The following is a 16788-nucleotide window of genomic DNA, read 5'->3' as shown; positions in this document are numbered from 1 at the left end:
CTAGCTTGGGAACCTCCATATGCTGCAGGAGCAGACCTAGAAAAGGAAAAAAAAGAAATTGTTCTTTAAAGAAACATTTCAATTATATTGAGCCAGACCCACCTCTTATTCAACATTTAATTAAAGACATTTCTGTAGGATACAATTCTAATATTTTCTTGGGGCACATTCCTTTTTATAGACAATTTCTCAACAGCTAAAACTACCAGGACCCCTCAAACTCTACATTCACCAGCCACTTAGAGCAGGTGGCATCTGAGTTAACTCCCTGTGGCATATTTATCAGAATTCTGTGGCTAAGGCTATCTGTAACAGCCTGAGAGTCTGCAGAAAATGACCAGTGATCCATTCACTCCAATCAGGCCTCCACAGGCTGCTTACTTCCTCCCTAATTTGCAAAATATTTGCTTCTGAAATTAAATGAGTACGAGGTGGGAAAATGAATTAAAGCATGATACAGATTAGTTACAATATTTTTTGGTAATGTCACTCCAGTTCATACTTTAACTTCCAGAAGGCCACTCTGAGGAACGGTCCAAAGAGACCAAAGAAGCCGTTTGTGCTTTTCCTTGGGCCGTGCCTGCGGCATGCGCAAGTGCCCAGGCCAGGGCTACAACCCGTGCCACAGAGGCGACCCCAGCCACAGCAGTGACAACGCTGGATCTTTAACCTGCTGAGCCACCAGGAACTCTCCCAAAAGCGCAGTTGAACAACTTGGGCAATTTCGTTTGAGGCAGTTGGTAGGAAACTGCCTTCGTCATTTGTTTAACCCTTGAAATCTGCGGATTCTTCAGCTCCGCCAATGTCTCGAGGTTCTGACTCATGTGACAGTTATTTCCTTATTTGTTCACAGCTGCCTGCTGTCCCTGATGTGTCTGTGCCCATCCCCCACCCCAGGTGACACTGAGGATCACCAGCCACGTGGCTCTCACGTCTTTAGCGTGGCTCCCTTTCTCCAGCTCTGACTGCCGCCTTCTGCGGCCAACGTCTCCTTGAATGCAGAGCTGAAGACCTGCCCGGGATCCTGCGTGTGTGTGTGTGTGTGTGTGTGAGCACTGTGCAAACAAGGAGTGTGTAGGTCAAGGGCGGACGTCTGCATGCGTGTCCAGTCCCCGAGGCAGATGTCTTTGAGTGAGGATGGACGGATGGTGCAGGTCTGAGTGTGAGACAGACAAGCATCCTGGAGGCCGGATCTGCAGGAAGCCAGCCCTGGGAAATTTGCTCCTGGATCCCGTGAAGACGGCTATGAGTCAGGCTGCTTTGTTTATTTTCTTATGCCACAAGAAGTAAAGTAAAGTAGGTTAGAAAAACAGATTTTATTGCATCTTGAGATTTTCTCAGGGACAAAGCACGCCTTCTCGTCTCCCCATGTGAGTGTGGCTACTCCCAGGAATTTGAGGAGCTGCACCGGCTTCAGGGCAGCCTCGCTCTTGGCTGGACCGCTTTATATTCAGGTGGTTTTGGAATTCAAAAGAAATGTTAAGACCGGCTCTTGACAGCGTGTCTGGGCAGCTCTGCAGCTTTTTATGACCAAACCCTGTCCAGTTTTAGCAAAGCAGCCTCAACGCTGAAGCCAAGTCCAAAACCACGTTTACGCAGGAAACGATGTGTCCCACGGTTCACCGGACTGCGGGGGGAGGACACGCACGTGCGGTCCCACAAGGGTTTTTTGTTCTAGGCAAGAAAGGAGGTCTAGTTAGACGCGTGTCTGTAAGTCACACACGGCGGCTCGCATGCGCACACTGTGTTAGAAAATTCTAATCTCAGGAGAACTTACGGGAATTCCATCGGCCCCCGGGAATCCAGAGACGCCTCTTGCTCCCTGCAAAGAAGCAAAGGGACTTAGCGCAGCCCAGGAGCGCCCGCCGTGCCCACGAGGAGAGAAGCCCCCAGGTCCTGCACGTACCACGTCTCCTTTCGGTCCTGTGATCCCGGGAGCCCCCCTCTCGCCCTTGTCACCTTTGCGGCCCTGCAGTCCTGGGAATCCTTGTAACCCGGGGGGCCCGGTGTATCCTTGGGGGCCCACTGGCCCTGGCTGGCCCTGTAGAAAAAAACACACGTTCAGTTTCCACAATTCATGACAATGCAGGAGCATTTTCAGCTGTGGTGCTTTTGAAACTTTTCATTCCTAAGAGAGCTATGCTCTTCAAGAACGTTCCAGGTAAACCACCACCTTCTGCCAAGGCAGCTGCAGAGCGATTTTCTGGCTAAGAGAGAAATCACAGTGTTTAAGGGGAAAAGACACTCAGTGTGCGAAAAGATTGTCCGAAATTGCTGAATGTGAAATGCTAATATCTGGTGGGATGAAAGAATCAACTTACACGGCTGCTTTAAAGTCTCTTCAGTAGAAAAGAAAGCTGCAAACAATTTTTGAAGATTTTGTCTGTCTCAATATAATGCATACATACAATAGGTCTGGAAGTGAAGCCCGCATCCAGGTGTCACGATAATCTCTCCTGTTCTCTCTCCCACACACAAGAGTGTGTGCATGCGACACAGAGAAAAAAGGAAAGGTTTCTGCAATATAGAAATGTATGTCCATAGCCATCAGGATGGCTGTTATTTAAAAAGGAGGAAGGACAAAACTCCCTGCTGGCGACGATGTGGTGAACTTGGAACCCCTGGGCTCTGTTGGAGGGAAAGTAAGTGGTACCATCTTTGTGGAAAACAGTACGGTGGCTCCTCAAAACTAAACAGAGCGGCCATGGACCCAGCGCTTCTGCCTCTGGACGAGCCTCAGGGAACTGAAAGCAGAGACTTGAAGAGATGCATTTCCACACCCACGTTCGCGGCGGCATTTCCACCGCTGCCAAGAGGTGGAAGCCAGGCATCCGCTGACAGAGACGACGGGCTGTGAGTATTCACCTTAAAAAGGACGGAAATTCCGACCCAGGCCACGGTGTGGACGGGCCCCAAGGACACTATCCTGAGTGGAACGAGCCGACCACAAAAGGACAAGTACTCTCCGATTCCACCAACAGGAGGTCCCCAGAGGAGTTGCGGCCAGAGCGACAGAGAGCAGCCCAGCGTCAGCAGGTCGGGGAGCTAGTGTTTAACGGGGCAGAGTCTCAGTCTGGGAACGAGTTCTGGAGGAGACGTGACGTCTGCATGACTTGGGCACGTGCTTCACGCCGCCACGAAGCTGGATAAAAACAGGTAAATCTATGCAAGTCTTACCACCGTCGAAATAAAACGATTGAAACGGGGGCTCTCTCTCCTCACGGAACCCAGTTACGCATTCCAGCTATAGTTTAATGAACCTCCCAGACGAGCCCAAATTGAGAAAAAACCCACCACCCAGCCAGCTCTGCCTTGGCTCCTCCTCCTTGGTGACAGTGCGGCCGCTGCTTGCGCCTCACACAGAACCTTCTCCGCCGGAGCCCCATCTGCTCCCGCAGTTCACACGCCCGGCTGGCCTCTGCGTGGAGGGCGCAGAGCCGTCCTGTCCAGGCTCCTCGCTCCCTCCCTCTTCTGCAAACTGCAGCTGACGTTCGTCTGTCTGGCAGGAGGTTTATAATCCGTCCTCAACCCTGCGCACCCCTGGGGGGATGCGGCCCAGGCGCGGCGCTCCCGTCGTGGGCGTCACCCCGAGCTGCGCGTCCCTTCAGAGGCTGGCCCAGGGCTCGGGGGGCCGTTTCTTTGGGCGGAGGGAGGGTGGAGAGTGAGAAGGAGGCTGCCGGCCGAGACCTGCCCAGAGCCGGGGACCCTGCCGCACACACGGAGGGCAAGGCCTGTGCTTTAGAGACCGCGGGGCTCTCTCCACCTGCCCCGGCAGGTGCTGCACGGAGGCCGGTCAGAAACCAGGAGGTGGGCCCCCACGTGCCTTGTGCAGTGGCAGAGCCAGCGTGTGTGACTGTCTCTGGAGAAGGTGACAGAGGCGGTGGAGGAGGCTCTGCTGCAGGACGGAAGGCCCTGGCCTTGGACCCTGGGCATCCCAGGCTCGTGCTCAGCCAAGGCCCGGGGCTCTCAGGGTTACACTTGCTCTAAGTGTGGGGACCCCGACCCCGGTTTCTAGGCCCTCCCTCAGCCGTGCCCGTGCTGTCTGTGACGGCACCTTCCCTGCCAGCCTCCAGATGCCCACCCCTAGTTTGCGTGCGCTTGCAGGGACTGGTCCTGGAGGACAACATCTTCGCACTCGCAGCGCCGTCACTTTCGTCCTCCTCAGCCTCCGTCTCTACCTGGGGCCCGACCGGCCAGGGCCACCTGGGGGGACGCCCGCGGGAGGCCAAGCGGAAACGTGCTTCCTAACGAGGCAGAGCCCTGCTGTCCGCGTTCACCGGCCTTGTCCCCAGTCCTTTGATGAGGACACAGACGATGACGTCAGGCTTGCATTTTCCTCCCATTGTCAGGAAACTCCTTTTAAACTTTTGTTTCTGGGATGGGAAGTCTGGTTTTGGGAATAAAACTCCAGTCTTTCCTTTTCTGGAACATCCTGTCACTCTTCTCTTTCTCTCTTTCTGAGGTGACATTCCCACACCATAAAACTGGCCGCGTTAAAGTGGCTTCTGGCACAGGCACCATGTCCTTACCCGAACTCTCTGTCTAGTTCCAAAGTGCCTTCTTCACCCCAAGGGAAATCGCACCCCATCCCTCCCCCCGCCCCAGCCTCCGGGGACCAGCCACCCATCTGCTACTGGTTTCTGTGGGACTCCCCCGCTCTGGCTACGCCATCGAGGGAGCCCCGTCTGGCTTCTTTCACGTGACGTCACGTTCTCGAGGCTCCCCTGTTGCAGTGTACATAGGTCAGCAGCGAATCCACTTCCGTGGCTGGATGGTATTCCGCCGTGTGGACAGATCAGTCTGTTTGCTGGGAATAGCGCTGCTCTGAAGCCCCTGCTGGAGGCCCCCCTTTCACGTCTTTGGGGTCTGTGCTGGGGCGGCCGTGGCCGTATCACGGGGTAACTGTCTGTCTGCCTCTGGGAGGAGCTGCCACACTCTTCCCACAGCGGCTGCCCCGCTTTCCCGGCCTCCAGCCATGTCTCTGCGTTCCCGCCGACGCCTGTCATCTTCCACGACAGAGCACGATCGTGTAGCTGGCGTGTGGCGCCGGGAAGGGGTGAAAATGATGCCATCTGAAGCGCTCGGCCTGAGCTCCTGACGGATGGAAACGTCCCGCCAGCTTCTTCCCTGGGCTCGGGCTCGGGCTCGGGGTCGGGCTCGGGGTCGGGGTGGGAGGAAACCTGAAGGAGACCCTCGTCCTCCAGGACCGGGCCCTCCGTCCTGCCCTCAGTGCAACCCCGCCTGGCGAGATGCGGTCCGAGGCCTTGGTGCGCGCGCTCGGCCCGCGGGGGCAGGTTTCCCCCGGACATCCTGCCCCCCCAGGGCCTCTGGTGCGCTTACGAAGAGCGGCCAGAATGAATGCCCCGCCGCCGAAAGGCTTTTCCTCCGTACCAATCACCACCATCGGCAGCGTCCGGACGGAAAGTCCCGGTCGGAAAAGCGGTTTCCACCTCTTGCTTTCTTTCTGCAGTGAGCGATGCTAAAAATAAAAACTCCCCAGAAGGAGCAGGGCTCCAGCTTAAGAGGGTCTTTGCATAGAGGTCTCACGCTCCTAAAGCTTCTGCAGTAAGTTCTTGATACACGTATTTCCACAGAAAATGTCTTAAAAGCCAGCAGAGGCTGAGGAAGGGGCTGGACGCCCAGGGCCTGTGTCCTCTGCCCCCAGGGAACGTGAGCTGTCCACCTTCCTCACGTCCTGGGAAACGGGGTAACGAAAGGCCCCGGGAACCCTCTCCCTTCCTGGAAGAAGTAGGTTTCAAAAGGAGTCTTATCTCATTGTACCCAGGACAACTCCATCTGAGAGGGGGACTCTGGGGCTCTGGAGGGTTCCGTGTAAAGGGGTGGCTGATGCATTGAGGCCTGGGGTGGGGGCAGGCTCCATCTTCCTCGACACCCCTGCTGCTCAAAGTGAGGCCCTGTGCTGCCTGGCACCACCTGGGAACTTGCTGGAAATGCAGAGTCCCGGGCCCTGCCCTGCCGGGCCGGCTCCGACTGTGATCCCAGCGGGGTTCTTCGCTCGGTCAAGTTTGAGCATCCCCGCATGCCCTGACCTCCTCCCCTCCTGACGTTCTCTCAGGCCTGAAGCTGGACCTGTCGGGCTTCCTGAGCGCTGTTTGCCTGGAACGGGCAGTAGATAATTAGAGAAGATCTAATACTGATGTTTTCTTTTCTTTCTTTCTCTTTTTGCCTTTTCTAGGGCCGCTCCCGCAGCATATGGAGGTTCCCAGGCTAGGGGTCCAATCAGAGCTGTAGCCACCGGCCTACGCCAGAACCACAGCAATGCAGGATCTGAGCTGCTTCTTCAACCTGCACCACAGCTCTTGGCAACGCCGGATCCTTCACCCACTGAGCAAGGCCAGGGATCGAACCCGCAACCTCATGGTTCCTCGTCGGATTCGCTAAGCCCTCCGCCACGACGGGAACTCCTAACACTGATGTTTTCTGACAGCTCTTTCTGATTGGGTTTTCTTGGTCTCGTGCTTCAGCGATGCCTGCGAGGAGGATCACGCTCCCGGCACTGTTAGGACGCGGGGCCACAGCGTCTCTCCCCCCGAGCTCACCCCGGGGACGCGTGGGTGCCCAGGGTCCCCTGCGGAAGCTGGTCTGGAAGGGCTGGGCGGAGGGCAGTCTCGAGCACTCATTGCTTAAATACCACGGCTGCGGACAGCACGCACTGCAAGTCCCAAGACTCTTCCTGAGCTTTCACGAGCTTGGGATTTGCACTTGTGAGAAAAGGGGCAGAATCTAATCAGAGCCGGGCACACGCTGAACAGCTCTACAGCTTCGGCCGCGGAAATTAAGGTGGCAGGTTGATGATTAATCAAAAGGCCCCGTGACATGGTGACATCGCGCCTCGTGCTCAGGCAGCCCCAGGAGGGGCTGTTGCTGCCCAGACTTCGTTACCGGAGCGCTGCTTTGGGAGAGGGAGGAAGAGGAGGGCCACTTATCAGGGACCGATAAAGAGACATGCTTCCGGGGGTAAACCCGCTTCCCTGCACATCAGGTCGGCTCATCCAGGCACAGTATTTTCCTGGTGGAATAAGAATAAGCTTTTCAGGCCTGACCGGCCAGCATCTGAATCGTAGGAAATCCCTTCTCCTTCCCAAATGACCTCTTCCTGCCTCGCCTGTTATGGGCACCGGGCGGGTCTCCAGACACCCACGTCCTCCCCACCCCCCGCGGCCCTCCCTTCCTCGGCTGCTGGCAACAAGCCCCGGACCTCCCTGGCCCTTCCCGGCCCTTCGGATGCTGTGGTTCTCGGTGAGCCTGGGGGTGGGGGGGTCCGGCCCAAGTTCCAGCACATTCCGCGAGCTGTTCACAGCCGTTTGGGAATATGTCCGATGGCCCTGAGGTTGGGAAGGATGGACTATTTTTTTAGGATTGAGGAAGCTATTTTGTTCAGCTAAACTTTAGAAACAGTCATCTTTCTTGGGTGATCATTGGCCCTGTGAGCAGTATGCGATCCCTGGCAGAGTGAGTTCATGCCCTTTTCCAAGCTAACGATAGCGTGCAGGTTAGTACTGAACAGGATATGAGGCAGACGGTAACCACTAGTAGATCAACGGGGCTGCCTACTGCCCATTCCAGCAAAACAGAGCCGACGTTACAGCTTTCCCCATGGCTGCCCATTAACAGATAACGGAGCCCTGGGTACTCTCCAAATTAAAGACTTCACTTCTTCCTCAACAGGAATCACGCAGCCTCCTGGAATTCCTGCTGTCCTGCTCCCCCAAGTTACTCCACACAGATTATAGAGCCAATGGCGTTATGAAGGCAGTAACATCCCTTGACCCTCACCGTGCTCCACGTGCAAACGCTGAGTCGAAACAGTCACAGACCTGACTGTAAGGGCTCAGATGAAGACGCAGGGAAAGATCTTGGTGACTCTGGATCAGGCCAAGGTTGCCTCGATAAGGCACGGAAACCCCAAGCCATAGAGAAAGGCAGGGTGATCGGATGAAAACATCTGCTCTTCAAAAGATACTGTTTAAAATAAGAAGCAGGCCACGGGCTGGGAGAAACAGTCACAAGACAACTTAGGCAATACATGAGTTTTACCCAGAATAGAGAAAGAACTCTCAGAAATCAATAACAAGGAAACAAGCAATCTGATTGAAAAACGGGCACAAGATCTGAACAGAGAAGAGGCGCAGATGGAAATCAGGCTCCTGAAAGGAGCTAAGCACCGCTGGTCATTAGGGAAAAGTGATTCAATCTGGATAAGGTACGCCCGCGGCTCGGGGAAGGGCTGACACACACACGCAAACAAGAGAACTGGGATCGCCAAGGGCCAGAGGACTCGGCGCAGCCAGAGGGCCCATTGATGCTGGTGGGGACGCAGGCCCGGACGGCTAAAGCCAGGTGCATACTGACCAGAAGATGTGGGGCAGTGTTCAGAGAGGTCCTTTATTTTAGCTAAAACTTGGAAACTGAGAGTTCCCATTGTGGCTCAGTGGGTTAAGAACCTGACTAGTATCCAGGAGGATGTGGGTTCAATCTCTGGCCTTGCTCTGTGGGTTAAGGATCCAGCATTGCAGCAAGCTGAGGCATAGGTTGTGGATGCGGCTCGGATCCTGTGTTGTGGCTGTGGTGTAGGCTGGCAGCTGCAGCTCTGATTCAACCCCAGCCTGGGAACTTCCATGTGCCATACCTTTTACCTTAAAAAGGAAAAAAACAAAACAAAACAAAACTGGAAACCACCTAAGTGTCCATCAGTGGATGAACAAACAGTGGTCCTGTCCTGAAAGGGAATACTACCTAGCAATGAAAAAGGAAGACGCTCTGGGAGTGACCGCGAGGAAGCCTTGCGAGGCATCTGTGACCTTGGCACAGGTCAGCGAGGGGTCCAGATGCAAAGGCTGCGTTCTGTCCACCCTGACTGTGTGATATCACAGGCTAAGGTGACATTCTGGATACAGGAAGCAGAGCGTGAGGCCAGGCCTGGAGGCAGATGGAGGGACCGATGGCAAAGGGCACAAATGCGTCAGGACTTTGGAGGCCGTTACCTGCCCAGACGTGTCTGCCAGTGGCCACGAACTGTATGTTACTGTGCCTCATGAACTTGGCCTGAAAACAGACCCACAACCGCAAAGGGGTCTGGTGAAGGCGAAGACTAAGAGGACGGCCTCTGAGAGCAGGGGCCAAGTCCTTCGGGTACGTTCTTAACCGCGGATTAAGACAGACAACACTGAGAAATGGAAGGAGAGAGGACGCTTGTTAAATGCCACCTTAAACACATCCGGCCAGATGCTTTTCAAAAGCGTCTGTTGGGGAGGCGAGAAAAGCTGGGGAGCCCAGCCTGCACTCTCCATGTCTGGAAGCAGGTCTGTCCGAGAGTGATCCTGGCAGGTTTAGGTCCGTCCAGCCCACAGCCCACAGCCCACAGGATGAAGCGGGTGGACGTGGCTCAGGACCAAATTAGATTCAGGAGCAAAAGATACACCGAGGAGTCACTGGTTCCATTACAGGTGATTTCCATGAAAAACAAAAACAGAGGGAGTCACTCGTAATCATAGCAGCCATTGTGTAGTTTATCAGAAACGATTAGACTTGGAAGAGTCACATTTTAACGTCAAGAGAAGACCCCTCTTGTTCGCCACCCACGGGCCCAATCAGCCGGAAAACACTGCTCCTTATTCTAAGAACAGGCACACGGGTACAAGGGCCGCCCGACACAGTGGCTTCAGCCCAACGCGGGGCTGAGCTTTTTATAGTCTGGATGTGATCTGGCTTGGCACAGCTCCGAAAAGTTGATTTTCTGGAAGAGCCTTTCATTGCCCCTGCGCTTGTAGCAACAAGGACGTTTCCTTTGCCTAAAGATGAACCCCTGCCGGACAGTCGGCCTCGATCTGCTAGGCCTCCCGCTCTCGCGGAAGGCGGAGGTGGGAGTGGGGACGAGCTGGGCCTCGGGCAGAGGCAGCCTGCAGGGAAGCGGCTGGAAGGAGCCGACTCCGGGATCCGGTGGTCGGGCCTCCCGTAGGCACGAGCCGCTCCTTGACCGGGCAGCGGACCGCGGGGAAGCAGACCAACACCAGAGCATCAGCGGCAGCTCCTACGTCATCAGGCGCTATCGCCGGGGCGGCCCCTCTGCGCTCTCGCAGTCACAGTGACACCGAAAGCACTTCAATGGTTCCTCAGAAAATTAAACACAGAGAACAGGCGGCAACGCAGTCACTGGAATCCTAAAACTGGTCGTGAAAACGGTGGCCGCAGTGGTGGCCTTGGTGGCAGGCTGTTAGTTTTCACGTGCCAGCTGCCCGGGCCGCCTGCTCCCAGGTGCTCCCAGGTCATGCTCTTTGGTCATTTCAGGTGCGCAGTGGAGACTGGGCTGTGACACCGGTCTCTGTCCCTGCCTGGCAAGGGGCCCTGTGCTGGTGGCCGGCTGCCCGGGCACGTGGCCTCGGGGGGCGGGGGTGGCGCAGAGCGAGAGGAGACACCGTGCGCTTGGCCTTGCGCTGAGATGGCCAACCAGGCTGGCGGCCTCGGCGGGACTGCTCAGTACCCTTGGCACAGTCCGGGAACGGAACCAGCAGCTCTATCTCCTGCTCATTTAGACTAAACACAGCCACATGAAAGAAAAATATTCTCGAAGTTGGCATTATATTAAGCGGGTCTGTTATGAAAAAAGAAATTGGCCAACAAAGGGAACAAGATTAGGAGCCAGCGAGGGTTCCGACTTGGCTGGGCACCCGGCCCTTTTTCCTGTTCATCTGTGTGTCCAACGTTCCTGAACAGGACAAGTTCTAAATTGAGCCCTGTCCTAGAAAGGGCGTGGCCCCTCTGCTCCTTCCTTGGCTTTAATCCACTTATCTGTCATCTCCGTTTCCTCAAAGTTTGGACTTTTTTCATTTCCTTTGGAAGATTTCAAAATTGGTTTTGAAATTGGCCCACAGCGAAACCCACTTTTCTGGTGTGTCATTCTGGGTTGGGACATGTGCTGGGAGCTGCATCTTCCCAAGTCGCTGGGCTGTCCTCCTGCCGTCAAGCCCCCTCCCCAACCTCTGCGGACGCCCGAGCTTCCTCCAGCTTCTTGTCCCGCCTCTCCTGGACGGTCACAGTGAGGCGCTCAGCGCCTCCTCTCCAGAGTGGCTCTGTGATCCACTGCCCAGCTGCGTGTCGGGACCATGTGACCTGTCTGGTGTAGCTGCCACCACGGCCCTTAGCCATGCACTCCCTGAAGGGCGCCTGAACTGTGTCCAGAGGTTGGCCAGTGTGACTCAGGCTGCCAGAATCATTCAGGTATGGCTATTTGGTGTGTGGACTTGTTTTCGTGAATACCCACGAATGAGATCACCGTACCTTCCCAAAGAGGCCTGGGGGAAGGTCACTGCTGTCCCCACTACACTGTCCTCAGAGGCCGGCTCCAGGGCAAGGACCACCCCTGAGTGGCTGCTTCCTGCAGGTGGAGGTTCCTCTCCTCCCTCACCTTCCCCCTCAGATCTGTCCTCGAGGCTCAGGGGCCCACCTCGTTGGTACACCTCGGCTGTGTCCCTGCCAATGCAGCCTGGGTCCCCTGGCTCCAGGCTGACCGAGCTTGGCACCAGGCCTCGCACCTCATGGCCTTTGCACGTGCCTGTCCTCCCGGCTCCAGCTGCTCTGGGGACCTTCTCCTGACCCTGACCCTGACCAGGGGCTCACAAAGCTGCTCCAACCACAGCACTCACTGAGCTGGTCGCTGGGGCCCGGTCTTGTCAGAGCCTCTGTCCCCAGCCTCTGCCACAGCACTGGGCACCCAGAACGTGCTCGTGTCTGCTCCACGAATGAACGAGGGCTGTGCCGTCACCCAGCCCTGCCCGGCGACAAAGTCGGCTTCCTCCGGTCTCCTGTTTTCCGACCATCAGAAGCAGCGCGTGACTGCGGAGGCATTTCCACAGTGGAGTGTCAGTGGTGATTCTGTGGCGGGCCCGCGGCCCTCTGGTCCTGCCTCCCCCCAGGTCCCTAAGTCACGCCATCACGTCAAAATGCGTCGCCCACCACCTCAGCTCTCGTCCACCCTCCGCGCCAGAACCGACGCCCTTCCGAGAGTCGGTTCTACCTGACGGTCTGGTTTTATCTGCATTGTCAGCGAGGATGCTTTCCAGGCCTCTGGGACGGAACCAGAAAGGGTGGCCCCAGCACCGGCCCGTCGAAACCGCGCGCGGATCACACAGACAGGTGAGACATTGCCTGTTGAAATCTAGACGGGAAACGAGCCAGGGCTCCTCCTGCGGAGCTGGGTCCTGGGACCGTTGGAACCAGGCTCTTCTGAGCACCAGCGACAGCCAGAAGCTGTTGAGCACATCGCTGTGGCTCTGGAGGTGGCAGATTGTGGAGAAGGGGGTGAGTTTGCCAGCGTGGTCTGTACAAAGCCACGAAAGGAAGATTTTTCCACAGTTACGGAAGGTCTCCAGTGTAAAATCAAATTTTAACATCACAGCAACCGAAGACGCCCGGGGACTGCCACTTGGCTACCCCGGGGTCTGAGGGCTCCCTGCAGTTCTGGTGGCCAACACTAGGTGGCAGCCCCTCGTGCTCTTTGGACCAGGGCCCTCCCCACGCTTGGTTTGCAAAGGCCAAGGTCTTGCGAGCGTTTTTGGGTTGGGATGGCCTTCCTCAGTGTCGGAAGGCAGGTCTCGCATTTACCGTGGAGCCAGCCGCCCATGGGGGGAATGCTGGTGAAAATTTTGATGGCAGAATTCCAGTGGTGTCCAGAGAGCTGGTCAAATCCCGTTTTTCTTGTCACAGGGCAGCTGCACTAAATCAATAGTTATTTTATAATTCCCTTCCCTTTCGACTGCTCAAAGGAAAGTGTTTAAATACACAGCCATAGATACAGATACAGAGAGATGATCTGAGGGCCTTTGGAGCCCAGACCCAGCGCAGAGATCAAGGCACTGGACTTGGTCCCGTGTGGGACTAGGTTAGAAGAACAACTAGCATCTCTAGACCAGAGCATGTACTGCCGGCAGCAATTCTCAAGAGTAAACTGGCTTAAGCCCCACAATACCTCTGTGAGGCAGGAACTGTTCTTAGATCCGTTTTATAAGTGGGGAAGCAGAGGCACGAGGTTGGGGGGCCTTAGCTGGCTGGGAGAGGAGGGGATTCCTACCCAGCTTTCCAGAACATTCCAGAGGCCCAGTCACTGCACGTTTGAACCTCCCCGGAGTCAGAGAGGTGACTCTGGACCCTGAATGTATCTTTTTTACTGATCTTCATGAAGCTACAGTCAAGCCCAGAGCAGATGGACAAACTGACTGAGAAACAAACCCGTGTACGCCTGGTTCATGGACATCTATACAACACTGAGCCACCTGCAACCTGCAGCGATTATCCGAAAGCCTGGCTTCTCTGCTTTAACCAGATGCTGCTCAACTGGGGCCATTTCACGGCTCATTAATCCCCCTCCTGCTTGAGAAAGTGACCTGGGCCAGAAAGAAAAGGTGAAACTCAAACGAGGCCATTCTGCTACTTTCAGCAATTCTGCTCAGAAGGTATGTGGGGGTGGGGGGGAGCGGGGGGACAGGGTGAAAGTCTGAGCTATCAAAACACTCTGGGGACAATCAGACATGTCTCTCACCTGCATTCTCTCCAGCTTCCATGAACAGATCCACTGCTGAGGGGCTGTGTTACAAAGATCTGACGGCTTCTGAACCGTGGTGGCAGTTTTTATGGTAAAATGATTGACTTGCTAAGCATTTCCAGAACAAAGGGTTTAGCTGGATCTTTGAGAGAATATGCTTTCAGAGTCAGGGACCACGTGGGAAATTCAAGCATCTGCCTCCCAGGAGAGCCTGTTGTGGTGGGAGGAGCCACATGGCTGACGAGGCTCTGTGCATTAACCACAGCAAGGAACCCAGAGAAGAAACTAAGAAACTGAAGGCCATGCACAGGCCCGGCCATGCCTGATGGGCACCAGGGCCACCCCCACTCCCCCTGCCCCTCACAAGGCAAGAGGGGGAGGGTCAGAACCTGCGGCTACCTGGTTCTGAACAAAACGAAGGGATATAGAAGTGTCTTCAACCCCAATTTTGGGAGAGGCATCGTGAGACAGAATGGTAGTTGTTTCCTAGGATAAGTGTGAGAAGAAAGGAAACTTTGAAAGAGATGCCAGAGGGAAGTGGTGAGAGATGGCAGTGGGTGCTCACAGACGGAAGGGTTCTGGACATTTTCAGGGGGTGATGGGGCCACGTGGGGCTGTGGGGTTCTGACGGTCCACACGTGATGGGGACTGTATTTGTGCAGTGCTGGACACAGTCTCAGCACGTCAGACCATGCGAGGGACTGGGACACGTGCTGGACACAGCCTCAGTGTGCCAGACCACGTGAGGGGACTGGAACACACGCTGGACTATGGACGTGTGACCCTTGTGACCTAGGGAACAACCTGGAGAAAGATCTAGCCCAGCTCCCAAAATGATGACTATGAGTCCTGATGTATCCTGGACCGGTCAGTAGTGGCAGGGCAGCCTGGTGTCCAAGGTCATCAATTCCTCACAATCTATGCTGCCCGTGAAGTCCGATACTGGAAAAGATTAATGCATTCATCTTTTTATGGCTGCGTCTGTGGCATATAGAAGTTCTAGGCTAGAAGTTGAGTCGGAGCTGCACCTGCTGGCCTATACCACAGTCACAACAACTCAGTATCCGAGCCACATGTGTAACCTACACTGCAGGAGGTGACGGTGCCAGATCCTCTACTGAGCGGTCAGGGACCAAACCCGCATCCTCATAGACACCACGTGAGGTTCTTAACCTGCTGAGCCGCGATGGGAACTCTGATGTTGGGAAAGGTTACAGGGCGGACAGTAGAGCCAGATCACAATTCAGTCTTCCCGATTCACAGCTTCGAAAGTCTCTGCCATTTTGGACACTAAGCGCTTCTGCAGAGACGTTATCAATGATAACACCTGCTGCAGCAGGGAATGTTCTGGAGACATGGAGCAGTCAGAGCGCTGGGATGGCAGCATCCCTGGGCTGCCAAGGATGTGGGGGCTGGGGTCAGGGTTAAATCCTGTCAACAGGGCCTCGCGCCCCCGGGAGTCCGGCCTGTCGAAGTTCCTAAGACTCCCAGCTTTGGGGTCATCCTTTGGACCCACACCGAATACACATCCGCAATGAAAAAAGAGAACACACCCCGAGAAACTGATCTTTTTTCAGTCTGGTGGGAAGATAATGGATGGCTCATCCGTCCAGACGGAGACCCGGGGTCCCGGGCGAGAGGAAGCCGGATGACCTTAACCTCCATTCCAGAGCAGTGACTCAGCCGGAGCGCTGGGCTCCGGACGCGGCCGAAAACAGCCTCGAGGACGCTCGCTCTCCACAGCGGGTGTTGGAGGAAAAAGAAAGACCCGTCTCATCCACAAAATGGAAGCCGGCGACCACTGCCCGCGGCCGTGTTTGCAGGGCTACGCGCGGCCCCAGAAGGCACCTGAGGTCCGAGGGAGATCCTAGGGCACCATGTGTGATGAGCGACGACGCACAGGGCCCACTTAATAGGTGGGGCTACTACGGAGAGGGTGGAGATACAGCCCAGGGTGGGATCTGTGGGGAAGCCTCCAGCCTCCTTGGGGATTAGACCACCTGCAGTGCGGTTTCTCCATCACAACCGAGGGCTCAGCATCTCAGGGCGACGAAGCCTGGGGAGCCTTTTATCTGGACATCTTGTCAGGATGCTCCCTTGTGTGCGGTGGCTTTTTTTTTTTTTTTTTTTTTTTTTTTTTTTTTGCTTTCTAGGGCCGCACCTGTGGCATATGGAGGTTCCCAGGCTGAGGGGGGAATTGGAGCTGCAGACACGGCCTGCACCGCGGCCACAGCAATGCTGTAACCCACTGAACAAGGCCAGGCATCGAACCTGTGTCCTCATGGATACGAATTGGGTTCATGACAGGAACCCCCCAGTAGTGGCTATGCTGTACCCTGTCACCGCCCTGGCCTCCTGGGCTTGTCCTGTGTGTTTGTGCTGTTCGGCCAGGAGGCCACGCAGAGCGGGAGCCGGGACAGCTCTCTCCGAGCCGGAGCCCAGCCACGTGGAAGGCCCTCTGAGCCCCACTGCTCCTCTTCTTGACCCTCCTCGGCCAGACGGGCCCTCTGCAGGCTGGGAACACCAGTGCCTCGGGTAGGCAGGGGGTGCCAAGGGTGCCAGGGAGCCCCCCACCGCTCTGGGAGGTGCCGGGCCTGGTAGCATTTTCTCTGTTTTCAAACAGAACCTGCATACGTTCCTAGGTCACCTCGTCCCTCCCACTGCCCCGACTGTGTCAGCTGCCGCTGCCCCGCCACCCGGACCATCTCTCCCCTCGTCCAGGGGCACCCTGGCAGCTGCACCAGGCCCTGCCCTCTGCAGATGGGCCCTCCCCTGGCCCTGGCTCTGCGGGGCCTCTCTGTGCTCCCCTGGCATCTTATTCAGCCTCCTCCTTGGCCCCTGTGCTGTGAAATCTGGGTTTTGGGGTTTTGTGTGAGCTCTTCCTTCGTAGGAGCCCCCTGGAAGCTGCGTTGGGGGGCTTGCTGGCAGAGACCCTCTCTCAGCCTGACGTCCCATGGGCATTGTGGCCTCAGCACCTCCCAGGGCCGGGACCTCAGTTCCTCCAGCCCGGCTCCCAGCAAGAACGAGAGAACAGTGACCACCAGGGCCCCCCTCTGCACCTCCCCCAGGTCACAGCCGCACACAGATCTTGACCCCAAAGCCACAGGGTGGGGACATGTCTGTTCCCTCTCCTCACACCGCACCTCTCTGCTGACAGCCTGCTCCTGCCCACCTCTCTCCCAGCCCCCATCCTGGGTCCACACTGTGTGCCCACATCTCCAGGGCTGGCC

General features: G+C 56.1%; 1 protein-coding gene across 2 annotated transcripts in view; it reads right to left on the bottom strand.

The window, feature by feature from the left end:
* COL4A2 (collagen type IV alpha 2 chain) overlaps window positions 1-16788 on the bottom strand; it is a 164733-nt gene that overhangs the window by 59556 nt on the left and 88389 nt on the right. For both annotated transcript variants that reach the window (XM_021065909.1, XM_021065908.1), the window contains exons 5-6: window positions 1907-2041; window positions 1778-1822 (exon numbers count right to left, since the gene is read on the bottom strand). In XM_021065909.1, the coding sequence (XP_020921568.1) occupies window positions 1778-1822; window positions 1907-2041 (180 nt within the window). The remainder of the gene's footprint in view (window positions 1-1777; window positions 1823-1906; window positions 2042-16788) is intronic.

The sequence above is a fragment of the Sus scrofa genome, chromosome 11, assembly GCF_000003025.6.
Source record: "Sus scrofa isolate TJ Tabasco breed Duroc chromosome 11, Sscrofa11.1, whole genome shotgun sequence".
Classification (NCBI taxonomy): domain Eukaryota; kingdom Metazoa; phylum Chordata; class Mammalia; order Artiodactyla; family Suidae; genus Sus; species Sus scrofa.
This window is presented reverse-complemented; position numbering and strand designations above follow the sequence as displayed.